At 37.1% G+C, this 27778-nt stretch overlaps 2 protein-coding genes across 7 annotated transcripts in view; both read right to left on the bottom strand.

Moving 5' to 3' along the window:
* Positions 1 to 13092: 13092 nt before the first annotated feature.
* On the bottom strand, positions 13093 to 21864 carry LOC135841259 (G protein-activated inward rectifier potassium channel 3-like). 2 transcript variants are annotated; one of them, XM_065358137.1, is made up of 5 exons: positions 21723 to 21864; positions 21506 to 21656; positions 15861 to 16302; positions 15527 to 15766; positions 13093 to 13467 (listed from the first exon to the last, which is right to left on the bottom strand). In XM_065358137.1, the coding sequence occupies exons 1-5, from the start codon at positions 21790 to 21792 to the stop codon at positions 13099 to 13101; spliced, it is 1272 nt and encodes a 423-aa protein (XP_065214209.1). In that variant the 5' UTR covers positions 21793 to 21864; the 3' UTR covers positions 13093 to 13098. The 2 variants fall into 2 exon arrangements, with proteins under 2 accessions (XP_065214209.1, XP_065214208.1); XM_065358136.1 differs by having other exon boundaries at positions 21506 to 21792.
* Positions 21813 to 27778, bottom strand: part of LOC135841258 (G protein-activated inward rectifier potassium channel 3-like) — a 46182-nt gene continuing 40216 nt past the window's right edge. For all 5 annotated transcript variants that reach the window (XM_065358130.1, XM_065358132.1, XM_065358135.1 and 2 more), the window contains one exon: positions 21813 to 22382. The gene's annotated coding sequence lies outside the window, so the exon portion shown is untranslated. The remainder of the gene's footprint in view (positions 22383 to 27778) is intronic.

Consider the following 27778-nt stretch of genomic DNA (forward strand, 5'->3'; position numbering starts at 1 on the left):
TAGTTATACATAATGTAGTAGAGTGATTGGGACTGATGGGTGAAATTTTTTCATTTCAGACACAATTTTAGAAGGGAATTGGGTTTATGATGGTTAGTGATTACGAGTAAATTAGATTAATTTAGATAAATAGTTCAATAGATACTTACATTGGGAGATTGCTGCTGAGGTTATGCCTCATGTTTTCCCCAATTTTTTCCCCAACAATCCCCTCTTCCCCCAAAATGCGCTATTATTATGTGGCTGCATTGGGGCTGAGGGGTACAATTTTCTTGTTTCAGATTCAAACATGGAAGGGATTTAATGTATAAGGCTCAGTTTTTAATAGTAATTTAGTTATTAATTTAGTACATATATGGAGTGGGTAAACTGATTGGGGCTGATGGGTGTGATTTGTTCATTTCATGTTCAAATTTGGAAGGGATTTGGGCTATGATGGTTAATGATTATGAGTAATTTAGATTAATTTTGATAAATAGTTTAGTAGATACATACATACATACATACATACAGTGAGTAATTGCTGGCAAAGTCATGCCTGATCGTTCTCAACTTATTGGTCCAATAATCTACTGTTTGCATGAATTGTGCCATGGTAATATTTTGTTACATTGGACTGGGATGGTCAATTTTCATTTTCCAGGTTCAAATTTGGAAGGGATTTGGTGTGAGATTCTTAGTTTTCAGAAGTAATTTAAGTTATTAATTTAGTACATATATGGAGTGGGTAAACTGATTGGGGCTGATGGGTGTGATTTTTTCCATTTCAGGTTCAATTTTGGAAGGGATTTGTGCTATTATAATGGTTAATGATTATGAGTAATTTAGAATAATTTAGATAAATAGTTTAGTAGATACATAAGTTACATACAGTGAGTAATTGCTGGCAAAGTCATGCCTGATCGTTCTCAACTTATTGGTCCAATAATCTACGGTTTGCATGAATTGTGCCATGGTAATATTTTGTTACATTGGACTGAGAGGGTCAATTTTCATTTTCCAGGTTCAAATTGTACGGCTGGTGGTGAGTGTTTCAAGGAGTGTGTGTGTAGACATATACATGTGTACTAGATATGAATGGTTGTGAGCAGCCTTGTTAGGTTAAGTGTCTGTCCATCGTCATCTATCATCAAAATTTTACTACCATCTGGATTCTTGTGATTTCTTGAAAAATTGAATTCTGTTAGCTCAAGTACACGCATCCACGGATTGTTCTGTCCTGGCCATGCTGGGGAAAAGTGTGCGGAGTACTACTCATCCCTGCGACACCACCCATTCAGTCATAAAGAGGGGTAGCCGTGATAGGCTGGCACATGGAGTACCGGATGCGTTTTCCATCTAGTAGTTAATAGTGTAATACTATTTTCTGCGACCTTAGTTCCGGTTGATCAAAGATATGGAGCAGGTGTGGTTAATGTTAGCCCTACGAATCGCAACATTGCCATTCCTGCCATCGAGGATCAGACCTGCCGCCCTAGGATCGCCAGATCTGCCTGCGATCCAAGCGCATGATGTGTAGTTTGTGTGAGTGATTTTAGTTATACATAATGTAGTAGAGAGATTGGGACTGATGGGTGAAATTTTTTCATTTCAGACACAATTTTAGAAGGGAATTGGGTTTATGATGGTTAGTGATTACGAGTAAATTAGATTAATTTAGATAAATAGTTCAATAGATACTTACATTGGGAGATTGCTGCTGAGGTTATGCCTCATGTTTTCCCCAATTTTTTCCCCAACAATCCCCTCTTCCCCCAAAATGCGCTATTATTATGTGGCTGCATTGGGGCTGAGGGGTACAATTTTCTTGTTTCAGATTCAAACATGGAAGGGATTTAATGTATAAGGCTCAGTTTTTAATAGTAATTTAGTTATTAATTTAGTACATATATGGAGTGGGTAAACTGATTGGGGCTGATGGGTGTGATTTGTTCATTTCATGTTCAAATTTGGAAGGGATTTGGGCTATGATGGTTAATGATTATGAGTAATTTAGATTAATTTTGATAAATAGTTTAGTAGATACATACATACATACATACAGTGAGTAATTGCTGGCAAAGTCATGCCTGATCGTTCTCAACTTATTGGTCCAATAATCTACTGTTTGCATGAATTGTGCCATGGTAATATTTTGTTACATTGGACTGGGATGGTCAATTTTCATTTTCCAGGTTCAAATTTGGAAGGGATTTGGTGTGAGATTCTTAGTTTTCAGAAGTAATTTAAGTTATTAATTTAGTACATATATGGAGTGGGTAAACTGATTGGGGCTGATGGGTGTGATTTTTTCCATTTCAGGTTCAATTTTGGAAGGGATTTGTGCTATTATAATGGTTAATGATTATGAGTAATTTAGAATAATTTAGATAAATAGTTTAGTAGATACATAAGTTACATACAGTGAGTAATTGCTGGCAAAGTCATGCCTGATCGTTCTCAACTTATTGGTCCAATAATCTACGGTTTGCATGAATTGTGCCATGGTAATATTTTGTTACATTGGACTGAGAGGGTCAATTTTCATTTTCCAGGTTCAAATTGTACGGCTGGTGGTGAGTGTTTCAAGGAGTGTGTGTGTAGACATATACATGTGTACTAGATATGAATGGTTGTGAGCAGCCTTGTTAGGTTAAGTGTCTGTCCATCGTCATCTATCATCAAAATTTTACTACCATCTGGATTCTTGTGATTTCTTGAAAAATTGAATTCTGTTAGCTCAAGTACACGCATCCACGGATTGTTCTGTCCTGGCCATGCTGGGGAAAAGTGTGCGGAGTACTACTCATCCCTGCGACACCACCCATTCAGTCATAAAGAGGGGTAGCCGTGATAGGCTGGCACATGGAGTACCGGATGCGTTTTCCATCTAGTAGTTAATAGTGTAATACTATTTTCTGCGACCTTAGTTCCGGTTGATCAAAGATATGGAGCAGGTGTGGTTAATGTTAGCCCTACGAATCGCAACATTGCCATTCCTGCCATCGAGGATCAGACCTGCCGCCCTAGGATCGCCAGATCTGCCTGCGATCCAAGCGCATGATGTGTAGTTTGTGTGAGTGATTTTAGTTATACATAATGTAGTAGAGAGATTGGGACTGATGGGTGAAATTTTTTCATTTCAGACACAATTTTAGAAGGGAATTGGGTTTATGATGGTTAGTGATTACGAGTAAATTAGATTAATTTAGATAAATAGTTCAATAGATACTTACATTGGGAGATTGCTGCTGAGGTTATGCCTCATGTTTTCCCCAATTTTTTCCCCAACAATCCCCTCTTCCCCCAAAATGCGCTATTATTATGTGGCTGCATTGGGGCTGAGGGGTACAATTTTCTTGTTTCAGATTCAAACATGGAAGGGATTTAATGTATAAGGCTCAGTTTTTAATAGTAATTTAGTTATTAATTTAGTACATATATGGAGTGGGTAAACTGATTGGGGCTGATGGGTGTGATTTGTTCATTTCATGTTCAAATTTGGAAGGGATTTGGGCTATGATGGTTAATGATTATGAGTAATTTAGATTAATTTTGATAAATAGTTTAGTAGATACATACATACATACATACAGTGAGTAATTGCTGGCAAAGTCATGCCTGATCGTTCTCAACTTATTGGTCCAATAATCTACTGTTTGCATGAATTGTGCCATGGTAATATTTTGTTACATTGGACTGGGATGGTCAATTTTCATTTTCCAGGTTCAAATTTGGAAGGGATTTGGTGTGAGATTCTTAGTTTTCAGAAGTAATTTAAGTTATTAATTTAGTACATATATGGAGTGGGTAAACTGATTGGGGCTGATGGGTGTGATTTTTTCCATTTCAGGTTCAATTTTGGAAGGGATTTGTGCTATTATAATGGTTAATGATTATGAGTAATTTAGAATAATTTAGATAAATAGTTTAGTAGATACATAAGTTACATACAGTGAGTAATTGCTGGCAAAGTCATGCCTGATCGTTCTCAACTTATTGGTCCAATAATCTACGGTTTGCATGAATTGTGCCATGGTAATATTTTGTTACATTGGACTGAGAGGGTCAATTTTCATTTTCCAGGTTCAAATTGTACGGCTGGTGGTGAGTGTTTCAAGGAGTGTGTGTGTAGACATATACATGTGTACTAGATATGAATGGTTGTGAGCAGCCTTGTTAGGTTAAGTGTCTGTCCATCGTCATCTATCATCAAAATTTTACTACCATCTGGATTCTTGTGATTTCTTGAAAAATTGAATTCTGTTAGCTCAAGTACACGCATCCACGGATTGTTCTGTCCTGGCCATGCTGGGGAAAAGTGTGCGGAGTACTACTCATCCCTGCGACACCACCCATTCAGTCATAAAGAGGGGTAGCCGTGATAGGCTGGCACATGGAGTACCGGATGCGTTTTCCATCTAGTAGTTAATAGTGTAATACTATTTTCTGCGACCTTAGTTCCGGTTGATCAAAGATATGGAGCAGGTGTGGTTAATGTTAGCCCTACGAATCGCAACATTGCCATTCCTGCCATCGAGGATCAGACCTGCCGCCCTAGGATCGCCAGATCTGCCTGCGATCCAAGCGCATGATGTGTAGTTTGTGTGAGTGATTTTAGTTATACATAATGTAGTAGAGAGATTGGGACTGATGGGTGAAATTTTTTCATTTCAGACACAATTTTAGAAGGGAATTGGGTTTATGATGGTTAGTGATTACGAGTAAATTAGATTAATTTAGATAAATAGTTCAATAGATACTTACATTGGGAGATTGCTGCTGAGGTTATGCCTCATGTTTTCCCCAATTTTTTCCCCAACAATCCCCTCTTCCCCCAAAATGCGCTATTATTATGTGGCTGCATTGGGGCTGAGGGGTACAATTTTCTTGTTTCAGATTCAAACATGGAAGGGATTTAATGTATAAGGCTCAGTTTTTAATAGTAATTTAGTTATTAATTTAGTACATATATGGAGTGGGTAAACTGATTGGGGCTGATGGGTGTGATTTGTTCATTTCATGTTCAAATTTGGAAGGGATTTGGGCTATGATGGTTAATGATTATGAGTAATTTAGATTAATTTAGATAAATAGTTTAATAGATACTTTCATCGGGAGATTGCTGCTGAGGTTACGCCTCATGTTTTCCCAATTTTTTCCCCAACAATCCCCTCTTCCCCCAAAATGCGCTATTATTATGTAGCTGCATTGGGGCTGAGGGGTACAATTATCTTGTTTCAGATTCAAACATGGAGGGGATTTAGTGTATGAGGCTCAGTTTTTAATAATGATCTAGATATTAATTTAGTATATGGAGTGGGTAAACTGATTGGGGCAGATGGGTGGAATTATTTCTTTTCAGGTTCAAATTTGGAAGCGATTTGGTGTGAAATTCTTAGTTTTCAGAAGTAATTTAGTTATTAATTTAGTATATGGAGTGGGTAAACTGATTGGGGCTGATGTGTGCAATTTTTCCTTTTTCTGTTCAAATTTGGAGGGGATTTGTGGTATGCGGGGTTAGTGTTTACAAGTAATTTAGTATAATTTAGATATATGTAGTTCAGTAGGTACATTGGGTGATTGCTGCTCAGGTTGTGCCTGGAGATTGCCCAATTTTTCCCTCAACAATCCCCTTTGCCCCAGAATGCGCTATCATTATGTAGCAGCATTGGGGCTGAGGGGTACAATTTTCTGTTTTCAGGTTCAAATTTGGAAGGGATTTGTGGTATAATGATATGCTTAGTTTATCCGGGTAATTTAGTTATCAATTCAGTACACATAACGTAGAGTGGGTAAACCGATTGGGGCCGATGTGTGCGATTTTTCCTTTTCAGGTTCAATTTTGGAAGGGATTCAGTGCATGATGCTGAGTTTTTATTAGTAATTATTTAGATAAATAATTTAGTAGATACATGCATGCATCGAGTTATTGCTGGCAAAGTCGGGCCTAATCATTCTCAACGTATTGATCAGATGATCTGCTGTTTGAGTGAAATCTGCCATTGTTATGTTGTTACATTGGAGTGAGTGCGACAGTTTTTCATTTGTCAAGTTCAAATTTTGATGAACGCTTTATTTCCTTTTTGTGATTGTGTGGTTTTTTCATTTTCACTGTTGTGTAGGTGGAGCTGGTGGTGAGTGTGTTAAGGCATGTACTCGTATATAGGATCGAACGGTTGTGGGCAGTCTTCTTGGGTTAAGTGGCTTGTCCCTTGTCATCTATTATGTAGTATATCAACCCACAACCATACATTTTCCAAAATTTCACAACAACCTGGAGTCTCACAATTTCTTGATAGTTTGTCTTCTGTTAGCTGAAGAAAACGCATCCGCGGGTACGGGCTCTCGCCCAAGGATCCGTCAGTCAGCAGGGCTGGTGAAAACTGTACAGGGTGTCAGGGGCTGAGATTCCTTACTAACGATTCGAGGGAAACCTGGCACTCACCCCAGCGAGGGGTAGTTGTAATAGGCTGGTGCAGGAATTAGCGTTTGCGTTTCCGTCTAGTGGTTTCTGGTCTGACTGTCTCGCACGCCCCTAGTTCCGGTTGATCAAAGATGTGTGCTGGGATGGTGTATGTCACCATCACAATCGTGATATATCCATTTCAGCCGTCGAGGATCAGACCTGCCTGGTTGGTTTGCCAGATCTGCCTTGAACCAACCACATGCAGTAAGTGGTGCACTCTAGGTTTTGCAACACTTGCTTGCGTGAAATGTGAGTTTTTGTGTGAGAGAGAAATGTCAGTGGCTGCCTGGTTTTGTCCCATCTGTCAACTTGCCAGGCAGGTGAGGGAGGATGCTTAGTTTACAGGGGTAATTCGGTCAATAATTTATGCAGTATATGTATTACACAGTGGGTAAACTGATTGGGGCTGATGTGTGTGATTTTTCATTTTCAGGTTCGAATTTGGAGGGGATTTGGGGGAACGATGGTTAGTGTTTACTAGTAATTTAGATTAATTTAGATATATTATGTAGTTTAGCAGATATGATGTACATTGGGTGATTGTTGCCGAGGTTGGCCTCGAGATTGCCCAACTTGTCCCCAAACGATCCCCTCCACCCCAGAATGTGCTATTATATTGTAGCAGCATTGGGGCTGAGGGGTACAATTTCCTGTTTTTAGGTTCACATACTGGGGGTATTTGTAGTATGATGCTTAGTTTATGAGGGTAATTTAGTTATTAATTTAGTTTATGGAGGGGGTAAACTGATTAGGGCTGATGTGTGTAATTTTTCCTTTTCCTGTTCAAATTTGGAGGGGATTTGTGGTTTGCGGGGTTAGTGTTTACAAGTAATTTAGTATAATTTAGATATATGTAGTTCAGTAGATACATTGGGTGATTGCTGCTCAGGTTGTGCCTCGAGATTGCCCAATTTTTCCCTCAACAATCCCCTTTCCCCCAGAATGCGTGCCTTGAGATTGCCCAATGTATGATGCGTAGTTTATGTGGTTGTAATTTAGTTATCAATTTAGTATATGTACATATCTACCTATAGAGTGGGTAAACTGATTGGGGCAGATGTGCGCAATTTTTTCTTTTCAGGTTCAATCTTGGAAGGGATTTGGGGTATGATGGTTAGTTTTTATTGGTAGGTACTTTAGATTACATAATTTGATGACTGCAGCGATATCATGTTGCAGTTGCATTGGGATGGATGGATGGATGGATGGATTGATGGATGGGTACAATTTACAGGTATGAAGTGCACATTTGGAAGGGATTGGAGGTCTGGGGTTCAGTTTTCATGGTGAATACGTACCTAGTTTGGATTTTATGTAGTACATAGGTAGGTTGGGTAATTGCTGCCAAAGTTGTGCTACAAGATAGCCCAAATTTGTTCCCATAAATCCCTTCTCTGTTAAGATATGTTATTATAAAATAGTTGTGGTGGAGGCGGAGGGACAATATTCCCATTTGAGGATGCTGATTCAGTGTTTATAATGAGTAATTTAGATTAATTTAGATATTTATGTTGTTCAGCAGATACCTGCATTGGGTGATTGCTGGCGAGGTTGGCCTCGAGATTGCCCTATTTTTTCCCCAACAATCCCCTTTCCCTCAGAATGCGCTATCATTATGTAGCAGCATTGGAGGCTGAGGGGTACAATTTTCTGTTTTCAGGTTCAAATTTGGAAGGGAATTTGTGGTATAATGATGCTTAGTTTATCCAGGTAATTTAGTTATTAATTTGGTATACATAATGTAGAGTGGGTAAAAACCGATTGGGGCTGATGTGTGCGGTATATTTCCTTTTCAGGTTGAATTTGGGAAGGGATTTAGTGTATGATGCTGTGTTTTCATCAGTAAGTTAGAGTGGGACAATTTTCATTTGTCGAGTTCAAATTTTGATGAACGCTTTATTTCCTTTTTGTGATTGTGTTTTCACTGTTGTGTAGGTGGAGCTGGTGGTGAGTGTGTTAAGGCATGTACATATATAGGATCGAACAGTTGTGGGCTGTCTTCTTGGGTTAAGTGGCTTGTCCCTTGTCATCTATTATGTAGTATATCAACCCACAACCATACATTTTCCAAAATTTCACAACAACCTGGAGTCTCACAATTTCTTGAAAGTTTGTCTTCTGTTAGCTTGGGAAAACGCATCCGTGGGTATGGGCTCTCGCCCAAGGATCCATCAGTCAGCAGGGCTGGTGAAAACTGTACAGGGTGTCAGGGGCTGAGATTCGTTCCTAACGATTCGAGGGAAACCTGGCACTCACCCCAGCGAGGGGTAGTCGTAATAGGCTGGTACAGGAATTAGCGTTTGCGTTTCCCACACCCCACGTAGTTCCGGTTGATCAAAGGTGTGTGCTGGGATGGTGTATGTCACCATCACAATCGTGATATATCCATTTCAGCCGTCGAGGATCAGACCTGCCTGGTTGGTTTGCCAGATCTGCCTGCGAACCAACCACATGCAGTAAGTGGTGCACTCTAGGTTTTGCAACACTTGCTTGCGTGAAATGTGAGTTTTTGTGTGAGAGAGAAATGTCAGTGGCTGCCTGGTTTTGTCGCATCTGTCAACTTGCCAGGCAGGTGAGTGAGGATGCTTAGTTTACAGGGGTAATTTGGTCAATAATTTATGCAGTATATGTATTACACAGTGGGTAAACTGATTGGGGCTGATGTGTGTGATTTTTCATTTTCAGGTTCGAATTTGGAGGGGATTTGGGGGAACGATGGTTAGTGTTTACTAGTAATTTAGATTAATTTAGATATATTATGTAGTTTAGCAGATATGTACATTGGGTGATTGTTGCCGAGGTTGGCCTGGAGATTGCCCAACTTGTCCCCAAACGATCCCCTCCGCCCCAGAATGCGCTATTATATTGTAGCAGCATTGGGGCTGAGGGGTACAATTTTCTGTTTTTAGGTTCAAATATGGAAGGGATTTGTAGTAGATATGATGCATAGCTTATGTGGATGTAATTTAGTATATGTACATACTTATAGAGTGGGTAAACTGATTGGGGCAGATGTGTGCAATTTTTTCTTTTCAGGTTCAATCTTGGAAGGGATTTGAGGTATGATGGTTAGTTTTTATTGGTAGGTACTTTAGAGTACATAATTTGATGACTGCAACAATATCGTGTTGCAGTTGCATTGTGATGGATGGGTACAATTTTCAGGTATGAAGTGGGTGCTACAAGATAGCCCAAATTTGTTTCCATAAATCCCTTCTCTGTCAAGATTTATGTTATTATAAAATGGTTGTGGTGGAGGTGGAGGGACACTATTCCCATTTGAGGATGCTGATTTGAGAGGAATTTGGCATATGATGGTTAGTGTTTATATAAGTAATTCAGATTAATTTAGATATTTATGTAGTTCAGCAGATTCCTACATTGGGAGAGTGCTGCTGAAGTTGTGCCTCAGGATTGTCCAATTTTTTCCCCACCAACTATTTACTTTCCCCAGAATGCTCTATTACAATGTAGCAGTATTGGGGCTTAGGGGTATGGGTAGGTGATTTAGTTAATAATTTGGTATATAGGGTAGGTTAACTGATTGGGGCTGGTGGGTACAATTTATTCTTTTCAGGTTCAAATTTGGAAGGGATTTGGTGTATGATGCTTAGTTTTCATTAGTAGGTAGAATATTATATAATTTGTTAACCAAAACAATATCATGTTATAGTTGCATTGGAATTGATGGGTACAATTTTCAGTTATGTTATGAAGTGCATATTTGGAAGGGATTGGAGGTATGCGGTACAGTTTTTATGTTGAATATGTACCTAATTTAGATTTTATTTAGTAAATACGTAGGTTGGGTAATTAGTTATTTTACAATTGCATGGTGGGTGAATGCTAGCCCAAGATATGGAATTTTTGCAATTTTTTCATCCTCCCTCCCGCATATCTCAATAATTACCCATTCGATTCGCGCTCATTCCTCAGAACACGTGTCATCGTGATACCCTTTCCTAATGTGAGCAAGCATTATTAAAATATTCTCACGGTATTTCCCGCCTGTAGAGTAGGTAGGTATAATTTTGAAGCTGAAATTTTAAATTGATTTGGATCAGAAGTAAATTATTGTTTTCTGGTTTTGTGTTTCACCTCTCACAAGTGTTTATTGTTGTTAATAACGTTTCCATAGTTTTGTTTGAAATTTCAAGTTCTCCCTCTCCGTCCTCCTCACCCCTCAGCCTATATTAAACGAGTAATTTTGAAACCGGATCAAATTTTATGTACTTCGATGTACTGTTATTGTTTCGACTCGAGCTTTTATTATTTCAAAGAGAAGAATTTTTTGAAGGAACACTCGCTGAGATACTTAGAGGGAATTTCCTACTTTGGATTTAAATAATAATTCTAAGAGAACGGGTTTTCCAAAGCAAGCATTTTTTGCTTTGGATGAGGCAGGAAGAATTTTTCCATTCCGTACTTTATTCGTGTTGAATTAAATTTTTAATAATTTTATTTTGCTGTGTTTCATGTACAACATGCTCATTTCGTCGGCCAAAATTGACGCGTGACCGATGTGGAAGACTTCCAGTGAAGAAAAATAGTTGATTTCGCTGCACAACTCCAAAGCTACCTACACGTTGACCTATAAAGAGAAGATCGAACTTTCATAATGATTAACAACATCGCGGAATGCTACGCAGATCAGCAGAGAACAGAATTTTGAAAAACAGCTATTCAACTTTCGTTCTTACAATTACTTTGAGTGTTCTTTATATTTCATATTTTCTTTTATTCGTTAATATGTATACCTAGTTTTATGGCTGAGTTACCTAATACATACTATGTACATGCTGAATGTTAGTTTGATAGTATCCGATATGTATGTATTGTAATGAAAGTACTTCATCGTTGCCAATGAGGTTCATAAAATGTCGCTGTTCTTGTCTCGTACTTTCTGAAAAGACACGATGAACATGTAGATATGAACCCCACCGTGATTCGTCATTGCTGGAATTTAATGACAATGACTACTGACAGTCAGGCCAATTTTGGAATTTCGAACCATCTCCTCAAAAGCCCCTTTTTGCGGTTTCCTCCGAAATCCGTCAGAATGATGAATCAAATTCGTGTTCAGGAGCGTTTCGATACCTCACACAACGTTCGAGCTCATTTTCTAAATTTGGACCCTGCCTCTTACTTACAGCAGACATTTTTTGATTTTAGCGCCGAAATAACATCAAATTCGCACGGAGGAAGTCGAAAAACATGTAATTTGATACTCCTACACAACATTAGAGCATTTGGGCCCTTCTTTCTGAAGCTCTTTTTGATTTCAGCGTCGAAATGATAGGAAATTCGTACTGGGGTGATCTAGCTCATTTTTCTAAATTTGGATCCTCTCTCTTGAAGCTAATTTTGATTTTATCGCCGAAATAATATCAAAATTCGCTCTGACGTAGTCCAAATACATATAATTAGGTACACTACACATAACCTTTGGGCTCATTTTCCGAATTTGACCCTCCTTTGATTTTAGCGCGGAAACGATACGAAATTCGTGCTGAGGAGGCCCAGAAACATATATATTTTGGTACCTCACACGACGATTGAGCTCATTTTTAAAATTTGGCACCTCCCCCTGAAGCTCGTTTCAGTTAAGCGCCGAAATAATATCAAGTTCGTACTTAGGAGGTCTAAAAACATACATGTTGATACCTCATACAACATGCAAGTTCGTTTTCCAAATAAGCGCCTCATTAAAATGTCGTGATTAGCGTCCTCAAATCAGAATAAGACTTCAATGATTAAAATGCAAAAATAATATCAAAATCGTAATCAGCGACCTCGAATTAGTAAGTATACGTTAATTTTTTAAAATAAAATACGCGTATTCGATGAATTGCGGGCGAAAAATTAATCGTGCCCCTGCAAAAAATTGGAACAGGCAACCAATTCGACCGTCCTGGAAAAAAAAATCATTTGATGGGCACACAGCGCCACCTATTGGAATAAAATAGAAGCTTCGTTCTGTTTTTAAAAAAACTAGGTTTAAATTTGGCGAAATAAGAGCTAGATATGCACGTGGCGCTATCTATCGGAATATTACGGAACTTCTTCAAATTCGAGTGATAGAACGCGGTTTTCGATGTTCTCTCTGAAGTAGTTCCGTAATATTCCGAGAGATAGTGCCACGCGCATATCTAGCTCTTATTTCGCCACTTTTTAAACCTCGATTTTTTAAAAACAGAACGAAGGTTCCGTTTTATTTCGATAGATAGCGCTGCATGTCCGTTTAACTGTAATATTTTTTCCGAGGGGCGAATTTTGAAACTAGGGGTGTCTGACATATCGATTGTTAGGTTTTCGATGTCGTAGATTCCGAATTTGGCATCTATTTTTCGATTTGAGTGGAGGGGAGGGGAGAATTTGAAATTAAACCAATATAAGTATATGACATATCGATTGTTAGGTTTTCGATGTCGTTGATTTCAAATTTGGCATCAATTTTCCATAATTTTCAGAGCTGAAATGGAAAATAATGTTTTCAAGAATACTTCACATAATTATTGAAGAATTTACGAGCCATTTTCTCAAATTACCAATCAACTAATACCTGTTTCAAATTTTGAAAAAATCAACGCGTCTAAATTAATAATAAAAAAGATGTAATTCGCAACAAAAAAAATTCGTACTCCTTGATTTTAAATAGCATTTATTTGGTTCAACAAATATCGCTGCAACTCTTCGGCGCTACATAAGGGCGTATCTACTTGATACGTATCGTGAAACAGATTATAATCCACTTCGTAGGATAGTTTTTCTTTATTATATTTAACCAAAGGCTGGAATCTATGTCCCCATAGAATTTCACTGGACAAATACGACGTTCTGACTTGAGTAGTCTGACCGGTAGATTCGGTGGTACCTTCGAGCACGACGAGCAATTCGAATCTCTCGTATAACAGTTCGGCTGCGCTCATTTCGTACAACGGGCTATCGGCGTCGATCACGTGGACAATAGTCATCGGCCAAATTAACAACACGTTGTCTTTATAATCGTCGATATGCACCTAAGGAAATGAAAAAAAGAATTAAATTTAAAAAATATCGTCTAATAACAAATGGGTTATAATCCGGCATATGACAATAGGAGTAATTGCACCCCCCCCGCCGATCCTCCGGGACAGCTTTTTTCTTAGAGGGGACATCCTAAGGAACATTTTAAAGCAAACTTGCCCAAAAAAAGTTGGCCTTACTTACAAAATGGCGGCCATTTTGATTGACAGGTCAGCCGAAATCGCAGATTTTGTGTTTCAACATGGGACTTACACGGAAATTTTTCATTACCACTTGTCAAAATGTCAAGTGCTAAAGTGCCTTTTTAGATTTTTGGTGAATTTTTGAAAATCCAATTTAGGCCAAAAATGAGGGAAAAAATCAAAATTTTACCAAATTGACTGAGAAAGCTGAAATTAGGGATATACGCTATTTTCGACATGCCAAATCGATTGGAAACGGTTTCAACCCGTTTTGATCAGTACTGGAGCCTCCAGCAGATTTTTAAGACTCGAAATTCCCACAAAATTCCATCAAATTGGAGTTGTAAAGCTGAAATCTATTCTAAAAACTAATTTCAATACGCTACGAAGTACTGCAGGTGAATTTCAAGTCGTTTTAGAGCCTCCAGCGACTTTTTTGAAAATTCCTGAAGCCTCCAGCAGATTTTTGAAACTTTAAATTTTCACAAAATTTCATCAAATGGATGGAAAGCTGAATTTTACTCTACACTTCAATTTTAACAGCCTCTGAAGACGACTTCAAGTGGTTTCAAGTCATTTTAGAGCCTCCAGCGACTTTTTTTAAAAATTCCTGGAGCCTCCAGCAAATTTTTGAAACTTTAAATTTACACAAAATTGGAGATGGAAAGCTGAATTTTACTCTACACTCCAATTTTAACACCCTCTAAAGACGACTTCAGGTGGGTTCAAATCAGTTTAGAGCCTCCAGCGACTTTTTTGAAAATTACTGGAGCTTCCAGTAGATTTTTGAAACTTGAAATTTCCCAAAATTTCATCAAACTGAGATGGAGAGTCGAAATTCATTCTGCAAACTAATTTCAATACGCTACGAAGTTGACTGCTGGTGAATTTCAAGTCGTTATGGAGCCTCCAGCGACTTTTTGAAAGGTTGTACTGCGTTTTTTTGGAAAATTGAAATTTCCTGAAAGTAGCTGGAAGCTTCAAAACCATTTGAAACCACCATGTAGTCTGCGAAGTAAATTTCAGCTTGCCAAATCCATTTGTTGGATTAATGTTGCGGGAATTTCAAGTTTCAATAATCTACTGGAGGCTCCAGTAATTTTCAAAAAAGTCGCTGGAGGCTCTAAAATGACTTGAACCCACCTGAAGTCGTCTTCAGAAGATGTTAAAATTGGAGTGTAGAGTAAAATTCGGCTTTCCATCCATTTGATGAAATTGTGTGAAAATTTAAAGTTTCAAAAATGTACTGGAGGCTCCAATAATTTTCAAAACAGTCGCTGGAGGCTCCAAAACGACTTGAAATTCACCTGCAGTACTTCGTAGCGTATTAAAATTAGTTTTTAGAATAAATTTCAGCTTTACAACTCCAATTTGATGGAATTTTGTGGGAATTTCGAGTTTCAAAAATCTGCTGGAGGCTCCAGAACTGACCAAAACGGTTCGAAATAGTTCCCAATCGATTTGGCAGGTCGAATATAGGGTATATCCCAAATTTCAGCTTCCTTGGTCAATTTGGTAAAATTTTAGATTTTTTCCTTAATTTTTGGCCTAAATTGGATTTTCAAAAATTCATCAAAAATCGAAAAACGCACTTTAGCACTTGAAATTTTGACAGGTGATAAATTTTTGCATGATCTTTCGATCTACCTTTGTAAGGTTTGAAAAATTTCGTGCAAGTCTTATGTTGAAACGCAAAATCTGCGATTTCGGCTGACCTGTCAATCAAAATGGCCGCCATAAATGTTCCTTAGGATGTCCCCTTTAAGAAAAAAGTTGTCCCAGAGGATCGGCGGGAGGGGCGGGGGTGCAATTACTCCTATTGTCATATGCCGGACTATTATAGATATTTAAAAATAAAACCATAACTTACTGAAAGTTCGTGAAGATAAGGCGATAAAACTTCACCTTCTTGTGTATGTTTGGTATGAATAATGTAAGATCGGACGCTGGAATTGATTAAATGCGACTTTTCTCTCATATCGCCTACTCTGAACAACAAACAGAGCTGACCATCTCTTTGGCATATCACGCAGTTCTTGCTGAACAAAATGGTTTGTTTGCGTTGTTTCGGTCGAGCCATCTTTGCAAACACAATACCGACCATGAAAGCCTATACCAACAAATCAAATTTCATCATTTATTCACAATCCGATAGTATATATATATTTTTTTTTAATGAAAAATTTGAAACACGTATTCCATACCTGAATCATGACGCCGATAATACTCTGAATACACAATAATAAAATCGCCTCAGTACATTCGGCAGTCGGTGTCCTGGATCCATACCCGGTAGTGTGTTGGGTCTCAACACTGAACAAGAATATCGCCGAGAATGAGTCAGCATTACCAACACAAGGCGTCCAAGAAGCGTTATTACGGTTCTCCGGCAACAGATCTCCGTGCGTGTAGGCGATCAACCACCACAGCAAAGCGAACGCCAGCCAGCTTAAGAAGAAACTCATCGCAAAGGCTAAAATAGTCCATCGCCATTGAGCGTCCACCAAAGTAGTGAATAAATCCAGCAGGTAACGTCTTCGTCGTTCCGAGATGTGTATCTGGATCACGTTCGAGTCACCGTTTGGTAAAATCGCTCGGCGTCGAGCTTTGCGGAATGAATTTAATTCAGATCTGAGCGTATGGTATCTGAAAATCAAAACATATTCGATAATAATACGAGTTATTTTTATATCAAATTTTTGAGGGGTCACTAACTATGTAAGCATCGCTGATCACGTCAAGCTCGTTTATTTTTGTCGAACGAGCTTTTTTCTACATAAAAGTTCGACTTTTTTGAAAAAAACTTCATTTTCGAGGAAACTTTGAACTTTTTTGAAGAACTAACACCGGAAACGAATTCCCCGTCCCCAAAAACCCCCCACTACGACTGTTTGTACAGTCTAAAAAGCTCTCTAAAGCTCTCAAAATTGATTCGAAAGTTCAAAATTTATGATGCAGCGCTTCAGGCGGTGAAAACTGGAAGTTCTTTTGTAATCCTGATTTTGGGATATCGAAAAGTGCATTTATAACGTCTTTTTGACGATAGCAAAAGAAGTTCCATTTTCTACCACCTGAAGCGCTGTATCATTTTTTTCAAAAATTGGTTGTCTTCTAACATGAGCTTTTTGGTCAAATGAAAGCCAAATAGGATGTACGAATAGTCGATAATCACTAATTAAGCATCGCTGATCACGTCAATCCAGTTTATTTTGATCGATCGAGCTTTTTTCCACATGAAAGTTCAACTTTTTTGGAAAAAACGTTCATTTCGCTGGGAACATTGAGCTTTTTTGATCAATCAACACCGGAAACGGATTCCCCGCGTCGCAAAACCCCCTATTCGTAGAGTTCGTACAGTCTAAAAAGCTCTCTAAAGCTCGCAAAATTAATTCGAAAGTTCAAATATTAGGAGTATCGAACCACCTAATACTTTATATTCTCCTAATGAAATTGGTCTCATTTACCATCTTTTATATTCAAAAATTGTCAAAATTGAAAATTTTCTATTTTTCAAAATTGAGCTTTTCAGCCGAATGAACGTCAAATAAAGTATACGAATAGTCGATTATCACTAATTCGGCATCGCTGATCACGTCAAGCTCGTTTATTTTAATCGTTCGAGCTTTTCTCTACCGGAAAGTTCAAATTTTATGAAAAAAAGCTACATTTCAGAGGGAACTTTGAGCTTTTTGGCAGAACCAACACCGGAAACGAATTCGCCGTACCCAAAAACCCCCCTATTCGAACGGTTCGTACACCCTAAAAAGCTCTCTAAAGCTCGCAAATTTGATTCGAAAGTTCAAGTATTAGGAGTATCGAACCTCCTAATACTCTATATTCTCCTAATAAAATTGGTCTCATTTAGCATCTCTAATACTCAAAAATGATCAAAATTCGAAAAATTGTACTTTTTCAAAATTGAGCTTCTCAGCCGAATGAAAGCAAAATAGCCTGTACGAATAGTCGATTATCACTAATTCGGCATCGCTGATCACGTCAAGCTGGTTTATTTCAATCGTTCGAGCTTTTTCCTACCTGAAAGTTCAACTTTTATGAAAAAAAGCTTCATTTCGGAGGGAACTTTGAGCTTTTTCGAAGAACCAACACCGGAAACGAATTCGCCGTACTCAAAAACCCCCTCATTCGTTCGGTTCGTGCAGCCAGAAAAGCTCTCTGAAGCTAGCAAAATTGATTCGAAAGTTAAAGTATTAGGAGTATCAAGGTTTTTACAAAATTGAGCTTTCTAGCCGAATAAAAGACAAATAGGGCGTACGAAGAGTCGATTATCACTAATTAAGCATCGCTGATCACGTCAATTACGTTTATTTCAGTCGATCGAGCTTTTTTCAACCTGAAAATTCAACTTTCATGAAAAAAAGCTTCATTTCAGAGGGAACTTTGAGCTTTTTCGAAGAACCAACACCGGAAACGAATTCGCCGTACCCAAAAACCCCCCTATTCGAACGGTTCGTACACCCTAAAAAGCTCTCTAAAGCTCGCAAATTTGATTCGAAAGTTCAAGTATTAGGAGTATCGAACCTCCTAATACTCTATATCCTCCTAATAAAATTGGTCCCATTTAGCGTCTCTAATACTCAAAAATGTCAAAATTTAGCGAATTTGTATTTTTTCAAAGTTGAGCTTTTTAGCTGAATGAACATTAAATAAACTGTACAAATAGTCGATTATCACTAATTCAGCATCGCTGATCACGTCAAGCTCGTTTACTTTTATCCTTCGAGCTTTCTTCTACCTTGAAGTTCAAATTTTATGAAAAAAAGCTTCATTTCAGAGGGAACTTTGAGCTTTTTGGCAGAACCAACACCGGAAACGAATTCGCCGTACCCAAAAACCCCCATATTCGCACCATTCGTACAGTCCAAAAAGCTCTCTAAAGCTCGGAAAATTGATTGAAAAGTTCATGTATTAGGAGTATCGAACCTCCTAATACTCTATATTCTCCTAATAAAATCAGTCTCATTTAGCATCTCTTATACTCGAAAATCATCAAAATTGGAAAATTTGTACTTTTTCATAATTGAACTTTTCAGCCGAATGAACATCAAATAAAGTGTACGAATAGTCGATTATCACTAATTCGGCATCGCTGATCACGTCAAGCTCGTTTATTTCAGTCGTTCGAGCTTTTTTCTACCTGAAAGTTCAGCTTTTATGAAAAAAAACTTCATTTCAGAGGGAACTTTGAGCTTTTTGGAAGAACCAACACCGGAAAAGAATTCACCCTACCCAAAAACCCCCTCATTCGTTCAGTTCGTACAGCCAGAAAAGCTCTCTAAAGCTCGCAAAATTGATTGGAAAGTTCAAGTATTAGAAGTATCAATGTTTTTTCAAAATTAAGCTTTTTAGCCGAATGAAAGCCAAATAGGGCGTACGAATAGTCGATTATCACTAATTAAGCATCGCTGATCACGTCAATTACGTTTATTTCAGTCGATCGAGCTTTTTTCAACCTGAAAGTTCAACTTTCATGATAAAAAGCTTCGTTTCGCGAGGAACTTTGAGCTTTTTCGAAGAACCGACACCGGAAACGAATTCGCCGTACCCAAAAACCCCCTTGTTCGTGCACTTCGTACAGCCTAAAAAGCTCTCCAAAGCTCGCGAATTTGATTCGGAAGTTCAAAATTTATGATGCAGCGCTCCAGGTGGTGAAAATGAGAAGTTCTTTTGTAATCCTGATTTTGGGATGTTGAAATACTATGCGTTTACAACTACTTTTTGACGATAACAAAAGAAGTTCCATTTTCTGCCACCTGAAGCGCTGCATCGTTTTTTTCAAAATTTGTTGTCATCTGAATTGAGCTTTTTAGCCGAATGAAAGCCTAATAGCGTGTACGAATAGCCGATTATTACTAATTCAGCATCGCTGATCACGTCGATCTCGTTAATTTTAATCGATCGAGCTTTTCTAAACTTAAAAGTTGAACTTTTCTGAAAAAATCCCTCTTTTCCAAGAAGCTTTGAGCTTTTTGGCAGAACCAACGCTAGAAATGGATTCTTTGTGTTTCAGAACCCCCCAACCAGACGATTTGTACAACCTAAAAAGCTCTCTAAAGCTCACAAAATTGATTCAAAAGTTCAAAATTTATGATGCAGCGCTTCAGGCGGTGACCATGAGAAGCTCTTTTGTAATCCTGATTTTGGGATACAGAAATATGCATTGACAACTACTTTTTGACGATAACAAAAAAGTTCCATTTTCTGCCACCTGAAGCGCTGCATGATTTTTTTTTCAATTTTTTTTCTCTGCTTTTTCGAAATTGAACTTTATGCCCGAATGAAATGCAAATAGGGTGTACTAATAGTCGATTACCACTAATTAGGCATCACTGATCATGTCAAGCTCATCAATTTTAATCGATCGAGCTTTTTGTGTCTGAAAATTCAAATTTTTTGGAAGAAAGCTTCCTTTTCCAGGAAACTTTGAGCTTTTTGGCAGAACCAACGCTGGAAATGGATTCTTAGTGTTTCAGAACTCCCCCCCCCCACTACCTGGACAGTTTTTACAACCTAAAAAGCTCTCTAAAGCTCACAAAATTGATTCGAAAGTTCAATATTTGTGATGCAGCGCTTCAGGCGGTGAAAATGAGAAGTTCTTTTGTGATCTTGATTTTGGATTTAAAAAAATGTATTTGCACACGACAACATATTTTGACCATAACAAAAGAAGTTCCATTTTCTGCCGTCTGAAGCGCTGCATCATTTTTTTCAAAATTGAGCTTTTTGCCCGAATAAAAGGCATATGGGGAGTACTAATAGTCGATTACCACTAATTAAGCATGACTGATCACCGATCACGTCAAGCTCAATAATTTTTATCGATCGAGCTTTTTGGTGCCTGAAAGTTCAACTTTTTTGGAAAAAGCTTTCTTTTCCAGGAAACTTTGAGCTTTTTGGCAGAACTGACACCAGAAATGGATTCTCTGTGTTCGAACCCCTCCCCCTCCCCCTCCCCCCGACAGTTCGAACATCCTGAAAAGCTTTCTAAAGCTCACTAAATACATTCAAAAGTTTGAAATTTATGATGTAGCGCTTTGGGTGGCAAAAATGAGAAGTTCTTTTGTAATTTTTTTTCTTTTTTTTGTAATAAAACAACTCAGATTAAATTTTAGAAATGGAAAAATTCATTCACAACTTCTTTCTGATGATAACAAAAGAAGTTTCATTTTCTGCCGTCTGAAACGCTGCATAATTTTTTAATAAATTTGTTCTCTTTTTAGTTGGTTCACTTTTTACATTACAGGTAGCGCCACAGTCATATATTAAAAGTTGAACTTTTTGCTTCAATGAAAAACCAATACGGCGTACGATGGATCGATTACCACTAATTAAACATCGCTGATCACGAAAAGCTCGACTATTTTAATTGATCGAGCTTTTTGACGCCTGAATGTTCAACTTTTTGGAAAAAAGCTTCATTCTCCAGGAAAGTTTGAGCTTTCTAAAGCTCACAAAAATGGATTCGAAAGTTCAAGTATTAGGAGTAGGTATCGAACCTCCTGATATTCTATAATCTCCTAATGAAATGGGTCTGATTTTCCATCAAATAAACGCTAAAATGGCTAGAAAGGGCAAATATGAGCTTTTTCAAAACTGAGCTTTTGTCCGAATGAAAGGCAAATATGGTGTACGAGCCACAGATGACCTTTTCACAAGTTTAAACCTTTCTCTCGGGTGGAAAAAAAATTACAAGTCACTTGCCGAGCTCATGCTCTAGAGTTACTCAGAACTTCAGAAGTTAGAAAAACTTGGCAGGCAACGCTGTCTTAAAATTCCTTCAAAAATGCTTCATCAGCCACACAATGAAAAAAAGAAAAAAAAAATTAATTACCTAGAATTTTTCTCGTTCTGCGACAAATAAGACGTATCGTTCGAATAATTGACTAGCGTCTTGATCGATTCCAAATTAATAAAACTTCCATTCTCGTTATTCCGCTCTTCATCGTCGTAATCGTCAGTCAAGGCGAAATCTTCGGCTTCGGCTATGGACGCGACATCAGATTTTTTAGTCGGAGTTAACGTAATCCTAACGCTGTTTTTGCGCTTACCGATAATCTTCTGCGACTCGTTTTCGCCGAGTATATCCGGCGCGCTGGCCGATAAATTAAACTTGGTCATTTTACGCGAACATTAAAACATACTAAACAATTCATTTATACCTAAAACTATTTCAAATATCACATAACTATGTACTAGGTGTAGGTAGGTAGGTATGCATGTACTAGGTACTTAACCAAACATTTAAAAATATACGTCCGAGTATCTCACTGTTGTGTTTTTTTTTTTTCGCTTGAAATATTGTGGAATCGCGAAGTATGGTACACAATTTTTATTATTCGTGAGATAAAAACTATCACCGATAACCTCGAATTGTCACATTAGCACCATTTTCTACATACATATCTAGGTAAATGTTATACGTACAGTACGCATAGGTACCTCTAAGTCAACCAGTCGGTGACTTGATAAAACAATAATTATTATAACTAAAAGTCGTCCGCATATTTCGTAAAAAGAAATACAAAATGTTTTTCAATATTCACTATGTACAATAATAACGCGTTAACGAAACGAAATGCTTAAAAAAAGAGGAAAAAAACAATAACAAAAAAATATATAAAATAAAACGTGTATAGGTAGGCCTTTATGATTTATGGCAAAAAAAAAAGAAGAACAGTCTGTATGCTTTCTCGTTCGAACAATCGAATCTGAAAAATAAAGAAGAAAATTATAGGTAAGTAGAAGTACATACAACAAATAGGTAATATGAATATTAAATTTCGAAAGTGCATTCTTTACACAAAATATAATATAAAAATATGAGATAATATAGGTGAGTACGAGTTGAAATGGGCGCAGGTATGTTTAGTGTATTTAAAAGAGACCTTGAATGAACTCAATGAAGGTTAAAATCTTCACCTATAGGTAAGTATCCATAATTACGTATTAAACCTATTCATAGAGAGGTGTACGTATCCAAATTCTATAACGTTTTATTTGTATACACTTCGAGACTCTCTTTTAATATACGTAGACGCGTCTCGCTAACCACATGATCGTATGTAGCCAATTTACTCTGGGTGATCGTGATACAGCAAATATTTTCATGGATCAGACAACAATTCCGCAGGCAGATCGACGTTATCGTGTTACAGTTACGGAAGCGTGATCGAATTTAGAAAAAAAATTAAAATGGAATTCGATACATTGATACGTATATAAAATTTTGACAAGTTCATATTTCAAAATCAAAACATCAAAAAAGCAATCTCAAGGTGTCTAATCCTTCAAAGAAATAATTTCCTTCCATTCAGATTTTCCGGAGCAATTTATTCAATTTTTAAGACCATTCAAATAGGTACATTTTGCACATAAGACAGCGTTAAAACGTGGATGGATGGATAATTTTTTTCAACATCGTCAGTAAAGAATTGCAGGCTTTGTACTCAATTTTTTCCTTTAAAAAAAATTATTATTAACAGTGATCAAAAAAAAAACAAGCACATTAATAGGGATCTTTCATCTATTTGTAGGGATAGTCTGTGCTGATGTACGGAGGGAGAAATAGTACCTAAGTGTTGGACAGATATAAGTTCTGACAGGCAGAACTGGCATGTGGGTTTTGGGGCCTTTTCATAGAAGTGATTGTGGGTGATTTTTGTTTGACCAATTCTCAATCTGGTTATAATGATTTCTTCAAGTCTATTTAGTTGAGATAGATTTTTCCAAGACTGAGTAGTTTTTTTGTGGTGAAATAGCTTGTTTGATGTTTGGAGGGACCAAAAGTTTTGCCATTTCTCAAGTGTGTTTTAGGTGAAGATAGATTTAAGGTCGTCAGCTGTGATAAAATGTGAGAGGAGAAAGAGTAGTGGTGGATTTTGCATTTTCATCTACAATTTCATTTCCTGTGATTCCAACATGGCTGGGTACATACATAAACTGGATGGAGAAGTTTAAATTTTGTAAATCCAATAGAGTTTTATGAATATTTTGAATTAGTGGGTGGTCAGAAAATAGATTTTGGATAGCAGTTAGTGAGCTGAGGGAATCACTCTGAATTAAGAAAGACTCATTTTCTGATTCATAAGTGAATATATCACAGAGGCAGTGGAAAATAGCTGCGAGTTCGGCAGTGTAGATTGAAGAGCAGTTATGGATTTTAAAATTTGAAATTTTATCATTAATAGAGTAGGCATACCCTGAATGAAGTGTTAGTATTTTTGATCCATCTGTAAAGCAGAGATTGAATTTTTTGTATTCTGATAAGAGTTCGAGATAGTTTTGTTTTATTACTAGTAGAGAGTGGCTATTTTTTGGGTAGTTAATAAGTTGTGTATTGACTTGAGGAGGCCTGAGGAGCCAAGGGGGATATGATATTGGTTGTTGGATGAGTGTTTTAGGATTGATTTGAAGATCATTCAACATTGTGATGAAATTAGAAATGGGTCCTTCTAGTATATGATCAAAATGTTGGGGGTTGGGTGGGTTAATTGAGTTTTGGAGTGGATGGGAAGGGTTGGTGGATGCATTTGAGATGAATTTGTTTGTTATGAGAGTTCTTCTAAAATCTGGGGGTAATTCTGCTGCTTCACAATAAAGGCTATCTATTGGAGAGGAATAGAGGGCTCCCTAAACAGATCCTTAGGGCGGAATTTTGAATTGTTTTTAGGATATTAGAAGTTTTATTTGAGATATTTGCAAAACATGGGCTTCCATACTAAATTTTACAGCGAATTAGAGATTTATACAAGTGAAGTAGGAGTTTGCGAGATGGATTATACTTGGAATTTTTGATTATTTTCAACAGATTTAGGCGTTTCATGATATCTGATTTTACTTTTAGGAAATGAGGAGTCCAATTTAGTTTTCTATCAAAAGTCAAGTCAAGAAATTTAGTAGTGGGTTTGAATTCTAAAGAGTGTCCTTTGAAGTTGAGAATGAGATCTGGAGGAATCTTATTTTTTTTGGTGAAAAGTATACAGTGGGTTTTTGACTCAGAGAAAGTTAGACCATTAGAATCTGCCCATGATTCAATTTTTTCAAGGGTTTCTTGGATTACTCGAAGAGCTAGGTGAATATTATTTGAACGAAAGGAAATGTTTATGTATGTATATCATCAGCAAAGATTCTCAGAGAAATGGGTCTAGAAACAACATAGGAAATGTCATCAATCAAAAGTATAAATATGACTGTGCTAAGAACTGAACCTTGAGGGACTCTATTTTCAATTTCAAAAAATTCTGAGTATGTATTGTTAACTCTCATTCTAAAAGTATGGTTTGTTAAGAAATTCTGAATAAAGTAGGCCAAAAGTCCTCTAATTCCAATGGAATGTAATTTTTGGAGAATTTTATAATGCCAGGCTTTATCAAATGCCTTTTCAAGATCAAAAAATACTGAAAGAACACTTTCTTTATTCTGGAAGGCCGAACTAATTTCTTTTTGAAGACTAAAGAGGTGATCTAGGGTAGATCTTTTCTTTCTGAAACCACTTTGATAAATGCTAAGAGAGTGCGATAACTAGATGCAAGATTTGGGTTTTTATCAGGTTTTGATATTGGAATGATTGTTGCAGTTTTCCACAATTTTGAGAAGGAATCGAAAGTTCTTTTGTTATATAACTGAAGTAAGTCTTCTTTTCTGGTGTCTGACAAGTACTTTAACATGTGAGGGTGAATTTCATCAGGTCCAGGGGATGATTTTTTAATGTTGTAGTTTAGACAATGATTTAGCTCTTTAAGAGAAAAAAGAGAGTTGTATGGTTCTAGATTTTGAGATGAAAAGTCTAAGGGGGGTGGATTCTAATTGTGTTTTTAGTGTTTGGAAAGCAGAGCTATAAGAGGCAGTTGTAGAAGCTTTTGCAAAGGATCTAGCCAAGGTGTTTGCAATGTCATCTATTGAGTTTATTTCAGTGTTGCCATCTCCTAAGTAGGGTATTTCAGTAGGTATATAACTTCCTTTAAGGATTTGAACTTTTTTCATATTTCTTTTGTAGTTGTGCTTTGGGTGATGCTCAACATGAAATTGAAGACCTCATAACAAAAAGGGGTATATATGACACATATGTCCTTTTTGAGAGGAATCCATATTGTTATTCTTCAGACCTTCCTCTTTCATATGAGACCACCCCCACTTCACAAAGTTGAAAAACCAGTGAGATATCGCCATGTTAAAACTGCGAAGTTGATTAAAAATTTACTTTTTCAGAGATAATGGGTTACTCATGGTCGATTTTGTGTTGTCAACCATTATTTACCTGGTTTAAATCCAAAAATTTGCTCAAAAACATTTTTAAATCAATAAAAAAAAATTGGCCAAAAAAACTTGTCTTTTTTGTGGTTTTTTTTTTCACTCAACATATCGATCTTTTTTCAGAGATAATGGCTTACTCATGGTCGATTTTGTGTTATCAACCATTATTTACCTGGTTTAAATCCAAAAATTTGGTCAAAATCATTTTTAAATCGAAAAAAAATTGGCCAATTTTTCGCTTCAAAAAGGACATATAATTCAAAATGTTTGAGCGCTTACTAGCATTTCATTGTAGTTAGATAGTGGCAAAATAAGATAAAATCGTCACCATGTTCAAATATGCACATTTCTTAACTTCTTAAGCACTCAAACTTTCAAACAGTTTTTTCTCAAAATACAACTTTCACACATATGTCCTTTTTGCTATGACGTCTTCAATTATTCCAACTTTCTCTTGGTTTAGATAAGTTGATTTGACAAGCAATAGCTCTTTTTTTCTTAAAATCAATGAGGTTGTCAAGAGTGCAATTTTTTGGTACTTTTTTAATGATCTTTTTCTATCTTGGATTACAGTTTTTAGTTCATGACACCACCATGGGACAGATTTTTTGGGGACTTTGGTAGAAGTTTTTGGAATTGTTTCTTCAGCTGCTTGAATAATAGAAGTTGTGAAATATGCAACCATACCTAGTGTCCGGATCATCTGGTGTAAAGTCAATTGGGAGAACTTTCTTTAAAATGTGACCAGTTTACCCTGTTTAGAATCCACTTCCCGTGAGGCACACATGAGGTCTTGATACGCTGATAATACGCTGATGTACTTTACGCCTGAAATACGCCAAAATAACCATGGTAAAATTGTAGTATAATTGTCGTAAATATGAAAATTCTGCATACGCTCAAAATACTGCAATATTACATTGGTATCTTTAGCGTAAATTTGCAGTTGTTACCATCAACGATGCATTCACCAACGTATATTCAGAGTACAAAAGCGAAATTTACGGGCAATAATACGCAGGTAAATTTGACGTAAATTTACTGCAAATTTACCTGCGTATTATTGCCCGTAAATTTCGCTTTTGTACTCTGAATATACGTTGGTAAATGCATCGTTGATGGTACCAACTGCAAATTTACGCTAAAGATACCACTGTAATATTGCAGTATTTTGAGCGTATGCAGAATTTTCATATTTACGACAATTATACTACAATTTTACCATGGTTATTTTGGCGTATTTCAGGCGTAAAGTACGTCAGCGTAATATCAGCGTATCAAGGCCTCACGGGTTAGGACATTTTTCATGGGTGGGTTTCTGAGTTTGAAGAGGGATGTTGATGCTAATTGGAAAGTGGTCACTATAATAAAGGTCATCATGAGGGTTCCAGTTCAAAAGATGGGAAATGTTTGGGGAATAAAAAGCTAAATCAATGTTTGAATAGGTACCATTAGAAATGTTAAAGTGAGTGTGTTTTGACTCATTCAGAAGGAAAGTATCATTTTTCAGGAGAAATGTGTCAATTACATTACCTCTATATTATTTGTGATACTTGATCCCCAAGTTTTGGAGTGGGCATTAAAATCCCCTACAACAATATAAGGTTTTGGTATTTGGGCAAAAAGTTGATCTAATTCATATTCTGTTATGTCCTGGTGAGGAGGGATGTAAATGTAAACATTACAGACAGATATTTTTGAAAATGTGTTTGTTTCTCATTTCAAAAAGTTGCACTACTTAAAAACATTTGGGCAATTCTTTGGCAAAGAAGTGAGCAGGATGTAGGTAGTGAAAGTAGTGATTTTGAACAAAATTTTTGCATGATCTTCCGATCTAGTGATGTCAGAGTAC

The sequence above is a fragment of the Planococcus citri genome, chromosome 3 (genome assembly GCF_950023065.1).
Source record: "Planococcus citri chromosome 3, ihPlaCitr1.1, whole genome shotgun sequence".
In the NCBI taxonomy this organism is placed as follows: domain Eukaryota; kingdom Metazoa; phylum Arthropoda; class Insecta; order Hemiptera; family Pseudococcidae; genus Planococcus; species Planococcus citri.

Coding starts and splice junctions, on each gene's coding strand:
- LOC135841259 (XM_065358136.1), bottom strand. CDS start 21,792: ATGACCAAGTTTAATTTATCGGCCAGCGCGCCGGATATACTCGGCGAA. Junction 16,303..21,505: donor CAGAACGAGAAAAATTCTAG/GTAATTAATTTT, acceptor TTTGATTTTCAG/ATACCATACGCTCAGATCTG. Junction 13,468..15,526: donor CTTATCTTCACGAACTTTCA/GTAAGTTATGGT, acceptor TCATTTCCTTAG/GTGCATATCGACGATTATAA.